The sequence below is a fragment of the Myxine glutinosa genome, chromosome 3 (genome assembly GCF_964187855.1).
Source record: "Myxine glutinosa chromosome 3, kmMyxGlut1.1, whole genome shotgun sequence".
Taxonomy (NCBI): domain Eukaryota; kingdom Metazoa; phylum Chordata; class Myxini; order Myxiniformes; family Myxinidae; genus Myxine; species Myxine glutinosa.
In genome coordinates this window covers 29,557,566-29,574,333 of record NC_136263.1, presented here as the reverse complement: position 1 = coordinate 29,574,333, position 16,768 = coordinate 29,557,566, and the positions used below count along the sequence as shown (strand labels likewise).

The following is a 16,768-nucleotide window of genomic DNA, read 5'->3' as shown; positions in this document are numbered from 1 at the left end:
TGTGAGCAAAGGCTTATGCTTATAAATACTGTCTTGTGTCTACCCTGTAGTGAACACCACAGGGCGACACGGTTAACCAAACGAGCTTTAACTCCAAGGCGTTCAATCCAATGGTGAACCTTTACTCCCGAGGGGGAAGGATGACGAACTTACCTGGACGGCTTCCACTCGATGTCTTTGAACCTGCGATAATCTTCTCAAACCCGGCACGGATTTCAAATTGCAACAAATAAACAGGTTTTATGAAAATAAATGCCAGCAAACAAGAAAATGCGCTGTACAACTAATATCCTAAATGGGACGTCCTCACACAGAACCGTATACGCACAAAGGGAAATATAAAAGAACGAAAGTAAATGTGTGTTTGTTTTGTGGCACTGAGCTCCGATGTGCTCTTGAAACTTGTCAGGAATAGTCCAGGCCTCGAGCGCGCAATCCAGATGCGGCACCCGCCCTGGCAGGAAAAATGCCTCCTCGCGCCCTTGTTCACTCAGCCGTGCTCGTCCTCCTGATCGTCCAGACTTCCAATATCCCCGGCGCAAGAGCCCTACAAAATGTTCACGTGCTCGTCAATGAATCCCCCTCGCGCAGGAGCGCTATGAACTCCGACCGCTCGCCGAGAAATCCCGAAGCAGAGCGAGATATGAAATAGTGACCGCTCACCACAAAAGCCAGAAGATGAGAGACAGCCAAGAGGAGAAAATGTCATGGAGAGCGTTCTTTTATACGCAAGGCTCTGACGTCATCCGTGCCTACTCCATAAATCCCATAGTCCCATCTTAGCAGTCCTTGCTCCAATCAATCCGGGACCAATCATTCTTCTTCTGGGCATGGCCTTAACACCCCTGCCTGCTTGATGTGGCGATGTCGTGGCTGGCAGTGCCAGCGGTATTGAATGTCCCTGTTCCGGTCGCTTTTATTTAGTGTTATCAATGCACGCTTGCCTGGTTTTGTGTGTGTGCTGCTGACGTCATAAGGAACAGGAAAAATAACAGAGGCCATTACATACAGGGGATTAATTACCAAGTAATCCCTAACTAATTAACATAACCCCACCCCTCGTGATGGGAACGAAGATAACGCTTGGACGACATATGGTCTACTGGATCCCGACTTATGATACATGGGGGTTCTTCTTCTTCACGACAGGCAGAGCACACTACCTATGCAATTCTACCTGGACTAAGGTAATCGCTGCCCACCCCCTACAAACGTAACAATACTATTCTTCAAAGGATGCTGCTTGTAAATGTGATAAAAAGTTAAGGGGGGGGGGGGGGAAGGGGGTAAAGAACAATATAATCAAAGGAACAATAAACTTTGAGCATTATTACAACTATTTAGCTATTAAGAAAGAGGAGAAAAATGAATACGATAAGAAATTATAAACATAAATTATACACATAAATATAAATAAAAAGGCATTGGGAGCTTTTGATGATATACATTTGAGAAAATGGGATTGATTCCCTCATGCATAAATCCTAAGATAATAATATATAGAGTGAAGATATTTAAATGATAAGATAAAGTATAGGAGTTAAGATATACATGTATAAGTGATAAGATGTATTAAAAAAATTGGGTTGGGGTGATATTTAACTCTCTACTGACATCTTTTGTTGCTTTTATATAAATGATAGGAGCATGCAATAACCAAGCAAAAGAGTGGAGAAAATCTCGGCCTTGGTATTTAAATGCAAAACAACAAATATGGTAAATATGAAAAATGTCTTGCAGAAGAGATAATCAAGACAAACGTAAATAAAGCATACACATCAATCTTCAAAAATATTTAATGGATGTCTTGAAATCGATGGAAAAAATAATTTATGACAATCTCTATGTGGGTCGGTCGGTGCTCAGACCAGAACAACAACAACAACAACATGCATTTTAAAGCCATTTTCCCTGCTAGAGCGGGGGTTAGCCTTGCAGTATGATCTTGCAGTTTCCTTAACTGATCTCTCCATACAGGTTGCTTCTGTCAAACCAGACGTGATCTGCTTAACAGAAACTTTCCTCCTTCATGATGTCTCTGATTCCTTAGTATCTCTCCCGGGTTACTCCCTCCTCCGGTATGATAGACCTGAGCCTCGTCCTGGAGGTGGGGTTGCTATCTTTATCAAAAACTCTCTTCCTCACTCGCCCTGCACTGCACTCTCTCCACCTCACCCCAAGGAATACCTCTGGCTACGGCTTCCCCTTCGCTCCCACCTCTTGTTCATATGTGTGTTGTACCGTCCAAACAGTGATGACTCCATCTACATCTCGCTGTCTGATAATATGGACCAACTTCTATCTACTCATCCCAACTCTCTCTTCCGCATATGTGGTGATTTCAATTGTCACCATGCCAGTTGGCTGGGTGTGGGTACCTCTCTCACCAGCCATGGCTCCTCAGCAAAGGACTTCTGCGACTCACTGGGACTGACACAATCTGTCAATTTCCCGACCCGGATCTCAGTCAACAGAGCATCTTCTCTTCTGGACTTGGTTATGACTAACTTCCCTGAAAATGTCTGCTGCTCTTCTTCTGCTCCAATCGGATCGTCTGATCATGTCCTTGTTAAAGTGGACATCTCTCTGACCATTCTCAGGGAGCCTAGCCTGCTCAACGTCGACGAGTCTGGCATTTCACTCAGGCCAACTGGCACGGTCTTCAAGCAGCCATCAATCATCTGGACTGGTCTCCCATCTCGACCACCTCTGACATCAACTCATCCTGGGAATTCTTCCAAAGTAAATTGCTCTCTCTCATGCTCAGATTTATCCCATCTCGTCTTCAGTTGTCATACCCTTCCTCCCGTCCATGGTACACGGAATCTTGTGGTGAGTCTGTTGCCCAGAAACAACTTGCCTTCGTCTCCTAGAAAGCAAATCCAACGGAAGGAAATCTCATTTCCTTTCACAAAGCCCGAAACAAGTGTGTGTCCACCCTCAGGAGAGCCAGGAAACAATATCTCTCCGTTCTCAAGACCGAACTCTCGTATCTGTCTCCCTCTTCCAAATCCTGGTGGCGTCTGGTCAAATCTGTTTCTGGTGTTTGTTCCCCCTCCATCCCCTCCCTTACCTCAAATGGCGCACGTGAAAAAGCTGAATGCCTCAACTCTGTGTTTGCCTTTAAATCTTGTGTCCCAAACCCATCCCTCTCTGTACCCACCATACCCAGTCGTACCCAGCTGCTCCTGGACTCCGTGTCCTTTCCTCCTGACAAGGTGGAAAAGTTTCTGTCAACCCTCGACTCTGATTCTGCAACTGGACCTGACGGCATCAGCCCACGGGTCCTAAAATCCTGTTCTTCCGCCCTTTCACTCCCTCTCTCTGTTCTCTTCACCCTCTCTTTTGCTCAAGGTCAACTGCCATCTGCTTGGAAATCAGCCAACATCACCGCTTTGCACAAAAAAGGTGCAAAAACAGATCCTAAACTAGAGACCAATCAGCCTTCTCCCAATTATCAGCAAAGTCATGGAATCCATCATTGCTTTGGATATGAAATCTTTCCTCTTCTCCAATGGCTTGATCTCTGATCATCAATTTGGTTTCAGACCAGGTCACTCTACTCTGGACATCCTGCTTCTGCTGTCTCAACAATGGATGGAGGTCCTCAATGCCAAACAGGAAATTAGAGCTGTCTCCCTCGACATATCACGTGCCTTCGATACGGTCTGGCACCCCGCTCTGCTCACCAAACTCTCCTCTTTTGGTATCCATGGAAATCTCCACGCATGGCTGGCGGACTTCCTCTCTAGTCGTCGTCAACGTGTGGCCCTGAATGGGTTTCTCTCATCTCCTCTTCCTGTTCAGGCTGGAGTTCCCCCAAGGCAGTGTTCTGGGCCCTGTGCTTTTTCTGGTCTTCATCAATGATCTATCTGACTCTTGAAAATCCTCTCTATCTCTTTGCTGATGACTCCACTCTCTGTCGCTCCATTCCTCATCCCTCAGATCGGCAGTCTGCAGCCTCCTCACTCTCTGCAGACCTGGACAAAATCACAGACTGGGCAAACAAGTGGAACATGTCTTTCAATCCTGACAAATCTCACACTCTTACGATGTCTCTCCGAAAAGACCGACTGGACAACCCTCCCATCTACTTTCTGAATAATCCTCTCCAAGACGTTCTGTCACTCAAGCTTTTGGGTCTCACTATCTGCCATGATCTTTCCTAGGAAAACCACATTTCCAAGCTGGCCTCCAAAGCCAGTCGCAGACTGGGCAATGGGCATCCTCCGTCGTGCGAAGTCCTTCCTTGGCACACCTGAGCTCCTCACCACATACAAGGCTTTCATCCGCAGCTCAATGGAGTACTGCTCTCCCCTCTGGGCTGGTGCTCCTGCCTCACACCTAGCTCGTCTTCACGCTGTTTAAACCAAAGCGGTCAGAATCATTGGAATCTCCCGCGATGACGCTATCTCCGAGGGCCTTTCACTTAATCACCGCAGCAGGTTGGTGGTCTTTCCGTCTTCTACCGACTCCTCTCCGGCCTTGCTCCCCCAGCTCTCTCTGGGCTCTGTCCCCCAAATATTCCTGCAGGGCGCACAAGATCTGCCTGCAACCCTCTTATGGTTAAACTGCCAAAATCAAGACTCTCTGCTCACCTTCACTCCTTCATTCCTCTTTTCTCCCGCCTCTGGAACAAACTCCCTCACTCTCTTCAATCCCACTCCTCCCTCCAGGTCTTTAAAACGGCTGTTCACCACCATCATCTTCCCCAATCCAAAACCTTGATCTTTTCTACCCCTGCTATTTTCACCCCAAATCCACTTTTTTGAGGTGACTTTTGACTTCTTTCCTAGAAGTCCTTGGTGTCCTTGCGTTTTATACCTATCCTGCCTCCCCCCAGGCCCTCTCCCTCCAAAAACATATCCCGATGTCCCTGCTCTCAAATGTTGTGTTTGTGTGCTTCCTCCCCATCTCTCCCCATCTTGTCGACTGCTCCCCTTTTTATATACTTTGTTTGCTTGTTTGTTTGATTTGTTTGTTTGATAAATGTTAGCTCTTTCAAGAGCCTCGACTCTGTACACCAAAAAAAAAAAAAAAAAAAGGTCCCCATGACAATCTTCTCCATTTTGCCCTATTTTCTGCATCTCTCCTTGTTAACCCCCTCGCCCGCATTTCTTCTTCCACCATCTTTAGCCAAGTCTTTCTCGGTCTTCCCCGTCGTCCTCTTCTTCTACATTCATTTCCATCACTCTTCTCAACCAGTCACTTTCATCCTTCCTCAACACATGACCAAACCATCTCGACCTTTTCCTCTTCAAAGCATCAATCACAGGCTCTATTCCCATCATCTTTCGCAATTCATCATTTGTCTTCCTCTCTCTCAACGATACTCCGCACATCCGCCGAACCATTCGCATTTCCACCCTTTCCAGCCTTCGTTGCTGCTTTACATTCTTTACCCATGTCTTGCTCCCATAAATCATAACACTTCTCACACATGCAGCATACACCTTTCCCTTCAGCTTCAACGACACTCCCCTCATCAGCACGCCACTCAGTTCCCGAAACTTCTTCCATGCACATCTCACTCTAGCAACCGTTGCCGAGTCTGATCCACCTTCTCCATTCAGCATGTCTCCGAGGTAGCAAAATATTTTCACACCTTCCAGCTTCACGCCGTCTCCAAGATCCAACTCAACATTTCCTCCATCTGCAGCTCCCTCTATGTACACTTTAACACCTTGCACTTGAATGTAGCTGCCACACTGGTTAATGACCCTCTCAGACCACTGCATTTTTGATGAACCCACTCAGCACAAATTCTACATTGAATGGAGTTGGTTCTGTAATGTTGTCATGGTAATTGGTTGGTTGTCATGGTTGGTAATTGTCATGGTTCTCTTTTTGAGGCAATGCTTTTTATGGCCGGATGCCCTTCCTGACGCCAACCCTCTTAGTCGCCTCTTACGACACGCAGGGATACGGTTTACCTATTCTAAACCAGGGTACACACCGGGATTCTCAGACCAGAACGTTGGAGGTTTATCATTTCATCTCTACTCAACAATGATATTTAAACCAAAAAACAAGTTCCAACACACTACTTTTCAGCATTCTTGATGGCAATGAGTGTCATAAGAAAATAAAGTTATTTCCTAAATTATTGTTTTGCTTTCTTTATGAGAATAATGTAAATATGCCAATTTCATGCAAAATAATGAGGTTAGGTATGGTGGGTTGGTGTCTCCCCTCTTGCTCTCTCTCTCTCTCTCTCCCTCTCTCTCTCTCTCTCTCGCCCTCTCTCTCACACTCTCTCACACTCACTCACTCACACTCACTCACTCACACTCACTCACTCACTCACTCACTCTTTCTCACACACAAGTAGTAATACAATGTTGTCTGTGAGATAAAAGCTCGAAAGAGAGCGAATGTGAGTGAGTGACAATGAGCTTCAGCGGGTGTCTATTAAGTGGTTGTATCACAACCAACATTCCATTACTACTCACATACCACTGCAGCAGCTGGGTGCAGCAGTCTAAGTCGGACCAGGGGCTGACCAAAATTGGATTGTTCTTAACATGATGGACATTGTGGTGCAAGTTCTCTCATCTGCCCAAAATATGTGATGTTCAGCATCTATCAACACGATCATCTGCATTCCTTTTTCCAGACATTATGGGTCAATTGGGCTCATAAAATTGTGCACAAATAAAAAGAAATAGTTACCCCAGTGCTGGACACCTGAGCCTTCGGAGAGTGTTAAAAAACTGGTAGAACGAGGAGCAGTGGATGGAGGTTATAGTTTCACCCATGTCTGCTTCTCTGTGAGCAGGATATCTCAAAAAGTTATAGGTGGATTTGGACGAAACTTGGTGGACAGGTTGGGTGCGTGACGAGGACAAATCGATTCGATTTTGGTGAAGATCCGGATACGAGAATTATTAAATTTTTAAGTGATTCTTTACCGTTGAGTGATGGGGCTAAAAATTATATGTTGCATGATATTTCAAGAAGTTGTGGAGTTGTGACAAAACTTGGTGGACGAGTTGGTTAGGTGACGAGAACAAGCCGATTCGATTTTTGTTGAGGTTCGGATCCAGATGTGCCCCATCAGTGGGATACAAAACCTAAATTGGTCTGCCTGGTGTAGGTATGCTCTCTACTGAGTTCTGTTCTAGTTATTTCTGTTTTTAGTGTTGTGTTGGACGAAAATTTAATGCTTGTTATTTTTAAAGGCTCCATGATCTTTGGATTAGAAGTGCTTCTCACAATGTATGTTTGTGTTCCCAGGGGATCCGGTGCAGGATAGCCACCACAAGGACACCACAGGGACAGGGCACTGATGATGTACTAAAGAAGAAGTTTTTGAACCATGCAGTGCACATCATCTTCCAAAAGTTTGATGAGGAAATGCAGACATGGTCTGTAAATATCAGTCTTCAAGATGGTGAGATTATAAAAAGGGATATTTATTGATTTGGAAATTAATCTGTATATTATGCCATACTCATTCTGCACAGATATATTTCAGATTGATCTTGGTTCGGGGTTGTTTTTTGTGAACGAATGGATGACAAAGTGATTATTGATAATTGTACACCGCACCATTCCTATGCCATCTCCAGGCATTGCAAATCGTCATTGCTGGGCACCGAAGGGGGCTCGGCAGTGACGCACGCTGAAAGGGAGGACTCAGTTTTCACTCTGGTTGTTTGTTTTCTTGTTTGTTTGTCCGGGCGATATCTCAGCCATCCTTTGAGCGAGGAAGCTGAAATTTCGGCACAGTAATGAGCAAGTCCTTTGTCAAAAACGATATTTTTTGTTTTTTGATTAATCAATTAATTGAGGAGTTATTTAATTATTAGCGATTAATTAAGTTGGCGGCAGGAAGGGCATCCGGCCGTAAAACATTGCTTCAAAAAGGGGACCAAACAACAACAACAACCATGGTTCCCGAAAAAGGCCAACCCCTGCTTTGCGGGGGAAAATGGCCTCTAAAGGTGGTTATTTATTTATATATATACTAGCGGGGTCACCCGTGGGAATCCCACGGGCATGGATGTGTGTGACATTTCGACATATTGAGTTATATGCTGCACATTCATTTTTACAAAATGGTTACTGGCAAGTCATCAGATCCAGAAATGGTGTGATGAACACAATTTATTTATTTCACATAATATGTGACCCCTCACTCCTCTCCACCTGACACTCTCCTGCCTCCAGCTGACACTCTCCTGTCTCCACCTGACACTCTCCTCTCTCCACCCAGCACTCCTCTCCTCTCCAAACCCTCACATCCCTCTCCTTTCCAATCCCTCACCTCTCCAATCCCTCACCTCTCCAATCCCTCACACTCCTCTCCTCTCCAATCCTTCACACGCCTCTCCAATCGCGCCTCACACTCCTCTCCAATCGCGCCTCACACTCCTCTCCAATCGCGCCTCACACTCCTCTCCAATCGTGCCTCACACTCCTCTCCAATCGTGCCTCACACTCCCCTCCAATCACTCCTCTCCAATCGTGCCTCACACTCCTCTCCAATCGCGCCTCACACTCCTCTCCAATCGCGCCTCACACTCCTCTCCAATCGCGCCTCACACTCCTCTCCAATCGCGCCTCACTCGCCTCTCCAATCGGCTTTCCCCGTCTCGTTTCTCTCCTTTTTCTCCCGTCTCGTTCTTTTTCTTGCTCCAAATCGGCCCGTCGGAATCGGAAATCGGCCCGTCTTGCTTTTGTGCTTGTGCGTAAATAAATTGTGTTCATGACACCATTTCTGGTGTTGGGCTAGCGGCTAGGGTGCCGGCTTAGGATCCTGGGTTCGAATCTCGGTCGATCGCCGAATTAATGCCAGGGGGGTTGACTCAGCCTGTCATCCTTCCGAGGTCGGCTAATTGAGTACCAGTTCACTGGTAATTCCCTGTTTGTCGTTGAAGGCGGCAAAAAGGGTTGGCGTCAGGAAGGGCATCCGGCCGTAAAACATTGCTTCAAAAAGGGGACAAAAAAACAACAACTACCACGGTCCCCGAAAAGGCAAACCCCCGCTTTGCGGGGAAAAATGGCCTCTAAACGGTGGTTTTTACACCATTTCTGGATCTGATGACTTGCCAGTAACCATTTTGTAAAAAGAATGTGCAGCATCTAACTCAATATGTCGAAATGTCACACACATCCATGCCCGAGGGATTCCCACGGGTGACCCCGCAAGTTTGCATTGACGTTCGTCGATGGACTCGTTCTCCCGTCTCATTCGTTTTCTGGCTGCATCCTGTTCAAGTCTGCATTGACGTTCGACGACGGACTCGTTCGCCCTTCTCATTCGTTTTCTTGCTGCATCCTGTTCAGGGCTGCGTTCTTCATCCATTTTGGAAATGGAAGTTTCCACGCACCGCATGAATTGTCACGATCCTCAATAGGAAGTGTCTCATAATTATCAAATGACAAATAGCAAGTAAATTACATTGTGAAAATTTAATATTTCAAATAGACCTATTTAAAGTGTATGCGCAAATAACTAATAAATAAAAAAACGAAGAAATATGTCTCGGTAATTTCCTGAACTCGGTAATTTCTCGGTAATTTTACTTCCGGCTAAAAATGTTGAATGAAATAAAAACGAAGAAATATATGTCGTTTTGTGACGACTGTCATCAAAGGTAAACGGTGAATTCACTCGGTTTATTCGGTTCGGCTCGGTTTAAAGAAAAAGCGATAATGTCGAAATGTTGACGTCTGTGTCATGTTGGGCGGTGTATGATACTTGTTGGCTGTTGGGCGGTGATATGGTGTATTTTTAAAAATATATCTCTGCGTTTTCCCGCGTTGCTGACACCGAGTCTAAAACCATGATGGTGAGTTATATTGGAGATAAAGGCGTGAGAGAGACTCAATGGCCTTGAAGTTACAGGCATTTGAGAATTCATTTCGTTCTATAAACGGCAACTTTCATCGGATTTTCTTCTCGTTTTTTTTCAACCGAGTCTAAAACTATGTTAGCGACTGTGAAAAATGAAATGATATATCGAATTTAAAATAGATATCGACACATTGCCGTCGGTGTCATGTTGGGCGGTGTATGATACACCATGACGCGATTTTAAAAAATATATCTCTGCATTTTCCCGCGTGTGTGGAATGTTTGTGGAAAATTAAAGATTTCAAATAAACCTATTTAAAGTGTATGCGCACATAACTAATAAAAAAAACGAAGAAATATCTCGGTAATTTCCTGAAACATATTTTACTTCCGGCTAATATGTTGAATGAAATAAAAACGAAGAAATATATGTCGGCATCATTGTTGACGTTTTTGTGACGACTATCATCAAACGAAATAGTAATATATCATAACGGAAAAGCAAAAGCGAATTTTTAATATATATCGACACATTGCCGGCGGTGTCATGTTGGGCGGTGTATGATACACCATGACGCGATTTTAAAAAATATATCTCTGCATTTTCCCGCGTGTGTGGATTGTTCTCAATTATTGCTGACACCGAGTCTAAAAGTAAAACCATCGATAAAAATGAAATCATATGGTGAGTTAGATTGGAGATAAAGGCGTGAGAGAGACTCAATGGCCTTGAAGTTACAGGCCTTTGAGAATTCATTTCGTTCTATAAACGGCAACTTTCATCGGATTTTCTTCCCGTTTTTTTTCAACCGAGTCAAAAACTATGTTAGCGACTGTGAAAAATGAAATGATTTATCGAATTTGATTTGAAATAAAACTGGGGGAGAGCAAGACACCACGGGCCTACAAAACAGGACTCAAAGCTATGCGAGTTAATAAAATGGTGGATATTTGTTTATAGCCACTCCCAGAATGGGTGGAGCTATGGGTGGAGCTACTCTGCAAACCGAGTAAGCCACACCCCGGACAGACACCCAACAGATAGACAGACAGACAGACAGACAGAATCATCTACGGCTATTATAATATAGATAATTAAGTACTTATTTAATTAATTAAATTTCCTTTCTCTTCTGAGCATTAACCCAGGCACCTTTTGAGTTAGGAAGCTGATATTTGGACATGCCAATGACCAGGGGATTTGGCTGCAAAGGCTATTTTTGATTTATTAATTAATGAATTAATCGATTAATTATTTAATTATTCGATTAATTACTAAATAAAAAATAAAAAATTTCACTTACAGATTCTGATGAAATGGTGGTGGTTTATGTGTTCTGTGACTGAATTGATTAATAATTTAATTTTTTAATGACTTATTTATTTATTTTCATTATTAATCATTTCTTTTCTTTCTCATTTGGCCAATATCTCAGTCACCTTTTGAGCTGGGAAGCTAATATTTGGACATGACAGTGACCAAGTGATGTGGCTATGAAGGATATTTTTGATTTATTGATTAATCATTTAATCGATTAATTATTTATTGATTAATCGATTAATTATTTATTGATTAATCAATTAATTATTTAATTTTTTATTAATGACTTATTTAATTACATTTCTAAAAGATACATCTTCGGATGAAGCACCAGTGGTTTAGTTATGCTATTAGCCAATTGATTAAGAAAATATTTTGTGATAATCTTTGATTTTTATTATACAATTAATCAATCAATTAAGGTGCACTTCTGCCTCCCAATGCAGTCTATATGAGCTGCATTGCGGTATTGCCGGGCGCCTGAGGCGCCCCGGCAATGCCACGCCGTAGGATATTTAATTATTTGGCAAGGGGGCGGTGTACTTTGAATGTATCTGTTCTTGTTTGTTTTCTTGTTTGTTTGTCCGGACGATATCTCAGCCATCCTTTGAGCTAGGAAGCTGAAATTTTGGCACAGTAGTGAACAAGTCCTTTGTCAAAAAGGTTATTTTTTGTTTTTTGAATAATCAATTAATTGAGGAGTTATTTAATTATTAGCGATTAATTAAGTACTTATTTAATTAATCAAATTTCCTTTCTCTTCTGACCATTAACTCAGGCACCTTTTGAGTTAGGAAGCTGATATTTGGACATGCCAATGACCAGGTGATTTGGCTGCAAAGGCTATTTTTGATTTATTAATTAATCAATTAATCGATTAATTATTTAATTATTCGATTAATGGCTAAAAATTTTCTCTTTTTTTAAAGTTACAGATTCTGATGAAATGGTGGTGATTTATGTGTTCTCTGACTGAATTGATTAATAATTTAATTTTTTTATGATTATTATTTATTTCTTTTCATTACTAATCATTTATTTATTTTCGTTCTCATTTGGCCAATATCTCAGGCACCTTTTGAGCTCGGAAGCTAATATTTGGACGTGAGTGACCAAGTGATGTGGCTATCAAGGATATTTTTTATTTATTGATTGATCGATTATTTATTGATGAATCAATTAATTATTTATTTTTTTATTAATGACTTATTTAATTAAATTTCTAAAAGATACATCTTCGGATGAAGCACTAGTGGTTTAGTTATGCTATTAGCCAATTGAGTAAGAAAATATTTTGTGATAATCTTTTATTGATTTTAATTATACAATTAATCAATCAATTAGTGTACACCTCCCTCCCAATGCAGCCTCAATGAGCTGCACCGCGATATTGCCAGGCGCCGGAGGCGCCCCGGCAATGCCGCGCTGTAGGATATTTAATTATTTGGCATGGGGGTGGTGTACTTTGAATGTATCTGTCCTTGTTAAGTGTTGTTTTCAGCTTGAAAGACATTTGGAACATATAATTTCGTGTAAACCTTTACTCATCCAACTTGTTCTTATTTGGAAATGTTTTGAATTTGAATGCCATCATTGCTTCCTTATGTAATTATCTACTTTTTGTCATTCTCAGACATAGATCTTCATAGACACTTAGTGTTTTGTACCCAAAACTTTGCTATTGTCCTATAATTGTATGGAAATCTGAAAATTATATATTGTTTGAATCCGGTGAGACGTGTCAAAACGACCACGACAGGCCCTCGTGTCAGAGAACTACTCCACTTCCAGAGCAGCAGATTACCCTGCAGATGGAGGTCCTTGGTACAAGCGAGTGCTGTGCCAATAGGCAGTCAAGTGACAGATATTGATCTTTGGCTAAGGAACCGAGTCGTTATGTGATCTCTTCTACTCGACCAATTAGCCAAACCGGATTTATTTGTTTGTCACCTTTTCTTCATTCGTACATTAAACTTCCATCCACTTTCTCTTGTCTTCTTCAAGCATGGTGTGTGTGGGCAATTACACCTAAACGTGTACCGGTACGTTAACATTTGTCGGCGACTGCAGGTATAGCCTTGATGTCTGCTCTTGCTGTTGCAACGAAAAACGTTCTGCTGCAGCATTATATTAGCCGTCAGATGAAACTGAGAATAAACGGAATCAACCAGAGACCATGTCAGGTTTGTAAAGTGTATCGATGGAACAAAAGCAAAAGAGGTGGGTATATTCAAGAAGAAATTACACAATGGACCCAATTGTAACACTTGTCTAACCCCAAGTTAACCATTACCGCCATATGCGCCACGGAACAAACTGAGCGATGGACAGCATATCCTTAATTATGCTGTTCCTTAAGGCATCAGAAGCACGATACTAGTAAAACAGGGGAACGTCACAAGACAACAAAGGTGTTTGGCCAAACCCAGTAAAAGTTGCTTGCGAGGAGAACGTCACGTGCTGGGTGAAAGTGGGGGAGGAGGAGGAGAGAGAGTGGTGTAAATGGGTGAGGTGGGTGTGGTGCTGGCTTGATGGTGAGCTGCTTCCACCTGGCAAGCTGCTAATTCCAGCAAGCCTCCCAGTGTTTAGGCAAGTTCTCCTTCAGATCCTGATTGTCTCAGCCCTTCGACCTCACCAACCAACATCTACGATGACTATTCACGCCCCTCCCCTCCCCTCCCCTCCCCTCTCCTCTCCCATGGCCTGCCCGACCGATGGGTGGTGCTTACACTTTGTCCCCCTTGAGTTGCTGTTTCTGTACCAGGGGCTCGCTGAGGGGATGAAGATGTCATTTTTTTTGCTGCCTAAACTTGCGGAAATGGCCTAGTGTGGTGCAAAAAGATAATAATTAGACAGAAAACGGAGGAAAGTATAAAAAGGCTCGTCGGGAAAAGGAATTTTTGACACAATAGGATGGGTATGACGTTTCCAACTATACAAATAAGCGATGTATATCTATGATTTCATTTAATTATTTTACTCTGATTCTAAATGCTCAATGTGGAAATAACTATGTTATATTAAGCATTTATTAACCCCTTGGAATAATTTCCCAAACAATATTGTAGTTGTGCAATTTTCATTGTAAAATTTCCACACATTTGTAAATCTATTATATTCTGTCATACTACTGTTTATATACAATTTGAGAAGATTGTTTGTGGGTTTGTATTAATTTCCTGAATTTTTTTTCCCACTTGCGCTCACCTTTTTACGGCATAGCCCGTGGGGCAATTCCGTTTGGAACAGCATTTGTCTGTCCGTTCAGTATGTATGTATGTATGTATGTATGTATGTATGTTTGTCCCTCCCTCACAAACGTCTACCAATCAGAGCTGAGGATCTGGTCACATGACAAGGGGACAGCATTTAGTAACCATTATAGTTACATATTTTACTAAAAGGAAAATGGTAAGCTTCTGTGGAATGTTTTGGTGTCCCAGCGGGTGTCGTAAGGTGGGTAGGAGGCTTCAGAAATTCCTCAATACAATTATGATTTTGAAATGCGATTGACACATACCTTGCTCCCGAATTCGGAAGTGAACAGATCACGACGGTTCGCTGGTTTGATAATATCTCAATACATTCATGATTTAACATTGTATTTTGATATATTTATACTATAGTATTGTTATGTCTGGGGGTGGAGTGAAATCTAGAGCTAGGTATATCTGTATAGGTAGGTATTCGACTGTCGCGGTAGGGAATCTACCTGGAATAAGTTCTTCATGTTTAGGCGTTTGTCGGGATAAGGTGTATAATTGTGGATCTACCTGGAGATTCGTGTGATAGTTAAAACCACCTTTAGAGGCCATTTTTCCCCGCAAGCGGGGGTTGGCCTTTTTCGGGGACCGTGGTTGTTGTTGTTTTTCGGTCCCCTTTTTGAAGCAATGTTTTATGGCCGGATGCCCTTCCTGCCGCCAACCCTTTTTGTCGCCTTTTACGACAAGCAGGGAATTACCAGTGAACTGGTACTCAATTTGCCGACCTCGGAAGGATGACAGGCTGAGTCAACCCCCCTGGCGTTAATTCAGCGATCGACCGGGATTCGAACCCAGGATCCTAGGATCCTAAGCCGGCACCCTGACCGCTAAGCCAACACCAGGGATTCGTGTGATAGTTAGATAGGGATTAAAAGATAACGCCCCTGTGAGTCTCACCTAGTAGTCAAACCTTTGTCCATTATGGCATAGCGAACCACATAAACACTTAGTTAGGTCCCTAGCACAAAATTAAATAATTCCTCCCCTTTGACATGACTTTGGAAGAAAATAGACGAAATGGAGGTACGTAGCGAGGCTTCTGCCAGTGTAGGGAGTGAGCCGGAAATGGGGGAATTGGAGGATAGCGTTGGAACTTTCCCCGCCGTAGAGACGATCCCAATGACTTACCAGGACAATGCTGACGAATGCTGTCGACTATGTAATATGATAAAAGAGATTCTGCAGGCAGGGGAAGCCAAAACGAACGAATTGAGTGCCCAACGTGAACAAACAAATGAATTAATGAAAGAACAAAAGAATGATTCACCTGGGGCACAGGAGAAGCCAAAGGTGGCAAGGTTAGAAAATAAATCTGAACGGGGGGAAGCCAAATTGGGAATGGGAGAGAGTACGGCCCATGCAGATGTGCATGTGGCTCAGGAACAGGGAATGGCAATTGTGGCATGTGAACAGGTAGATGGGGAATGCCAACAGGTGAGCGAGGAATGTGAGAATTGTAATAGGGAATGTTTCCCATCTAGCCTGGTTGTTTGTCGGGACCGGGTGGATGCCACAACACCTCAACAGGGGGATGAATTGGAATTGGTGCAGCACCAGGGCGGTGGTGCGGAGCAAGAGGGGGTAGAGTTTTTGGGGGTCCGTGCAATGGAGCCGGACCGGGTATTTATTGGGGATATTGATGAAGACCTGGCGGGGCCAGAAATGATTTGTAATGATGATAATGATGAGGATGATGTGACACAGCGAATGGGTGCCTGGGACAGTCCCATGTAGGCGGAGGTTGACCGGGCCCAAAGGAGCTCGGGTAAAGAGGTGTCGGTCCGAGGAGGTGGATGTGGTGACCGTGGGGACCCTCACTGTGCACAACAATTGGGAACAGGAGGCTCCGAAATTGGACAACCAGTTGGGGGAGTGTGTTGGCTCCGGACTGGATTTGGACCTTGGAGGATCGGGGGATAGAGCCTCCGAAGATTTGGTCCCCGCAGGGAATGTGGAGCAGCTGCAGGGAGGGGCGGAACAACCCAAGGGAGTTGTTACCTGCAGCTGTGGTTTGGCACAGTTGGGAATAAAAATTGTAAAAAGGAAATTTAAAATAAAATTTAAATGGGAATTTGATTTGGAACAGCCATGGTTGGGATTGGTCCCCGGCTGTGGGATTTGGACATCGAGAGGTCAAGGGTGATGGCCTCGGGCAAAAGTTGCCCCTTTCAAAATTTGGGTATGCCAGCCAGCTGGGGGGCTGTGCTGGCGAGATTTGGACGTGTGGTCCAGCCATGGGTGGCATGGTACGACCTGGGTCCCACGGGGGGTCTGGTGGAGTTGCGTCCCTTGTCCGTCGGGGCGCCGTCTGAGCTGGTGGTTCGGGCCGGAAGGGTCACCGGACCCTGGTGGGGGTTAAGTCCTCCAGGGGGGTCCGAGGTG

General features: G+C 43.8%; 1 protein-coding gene across 1 annotated transcript in view; it reads left to right on the top strand.

Annotated features, from left to right (window-relative positions):
- The window catches only part of LOC137423713 (uncharacterized), a 268,296-nt gene extending 254,346 nt beyond the window's left edge, over positions 1-13,950 (top strand). Inside the window, exons 12-14 of the mRNA XM_078773556.1 lie at positions 7,237-7,393; positions 13,194-13,306; positions 13,888-13,950. Coding sequence (XP_078629682.1) covers positions 7,237-7,393; positions 13,194-13,306; positions 13,888-13,950 — 333 coding nt within the window. The remainder of the gene's footprint in view (positions 1-7,236; positions 7,394-13,193; positions 13,307-13,887) is intronic.
- The last annotated feature ends 2,818 nt before the right edge of the window (positions 13,951-16,768 follow it).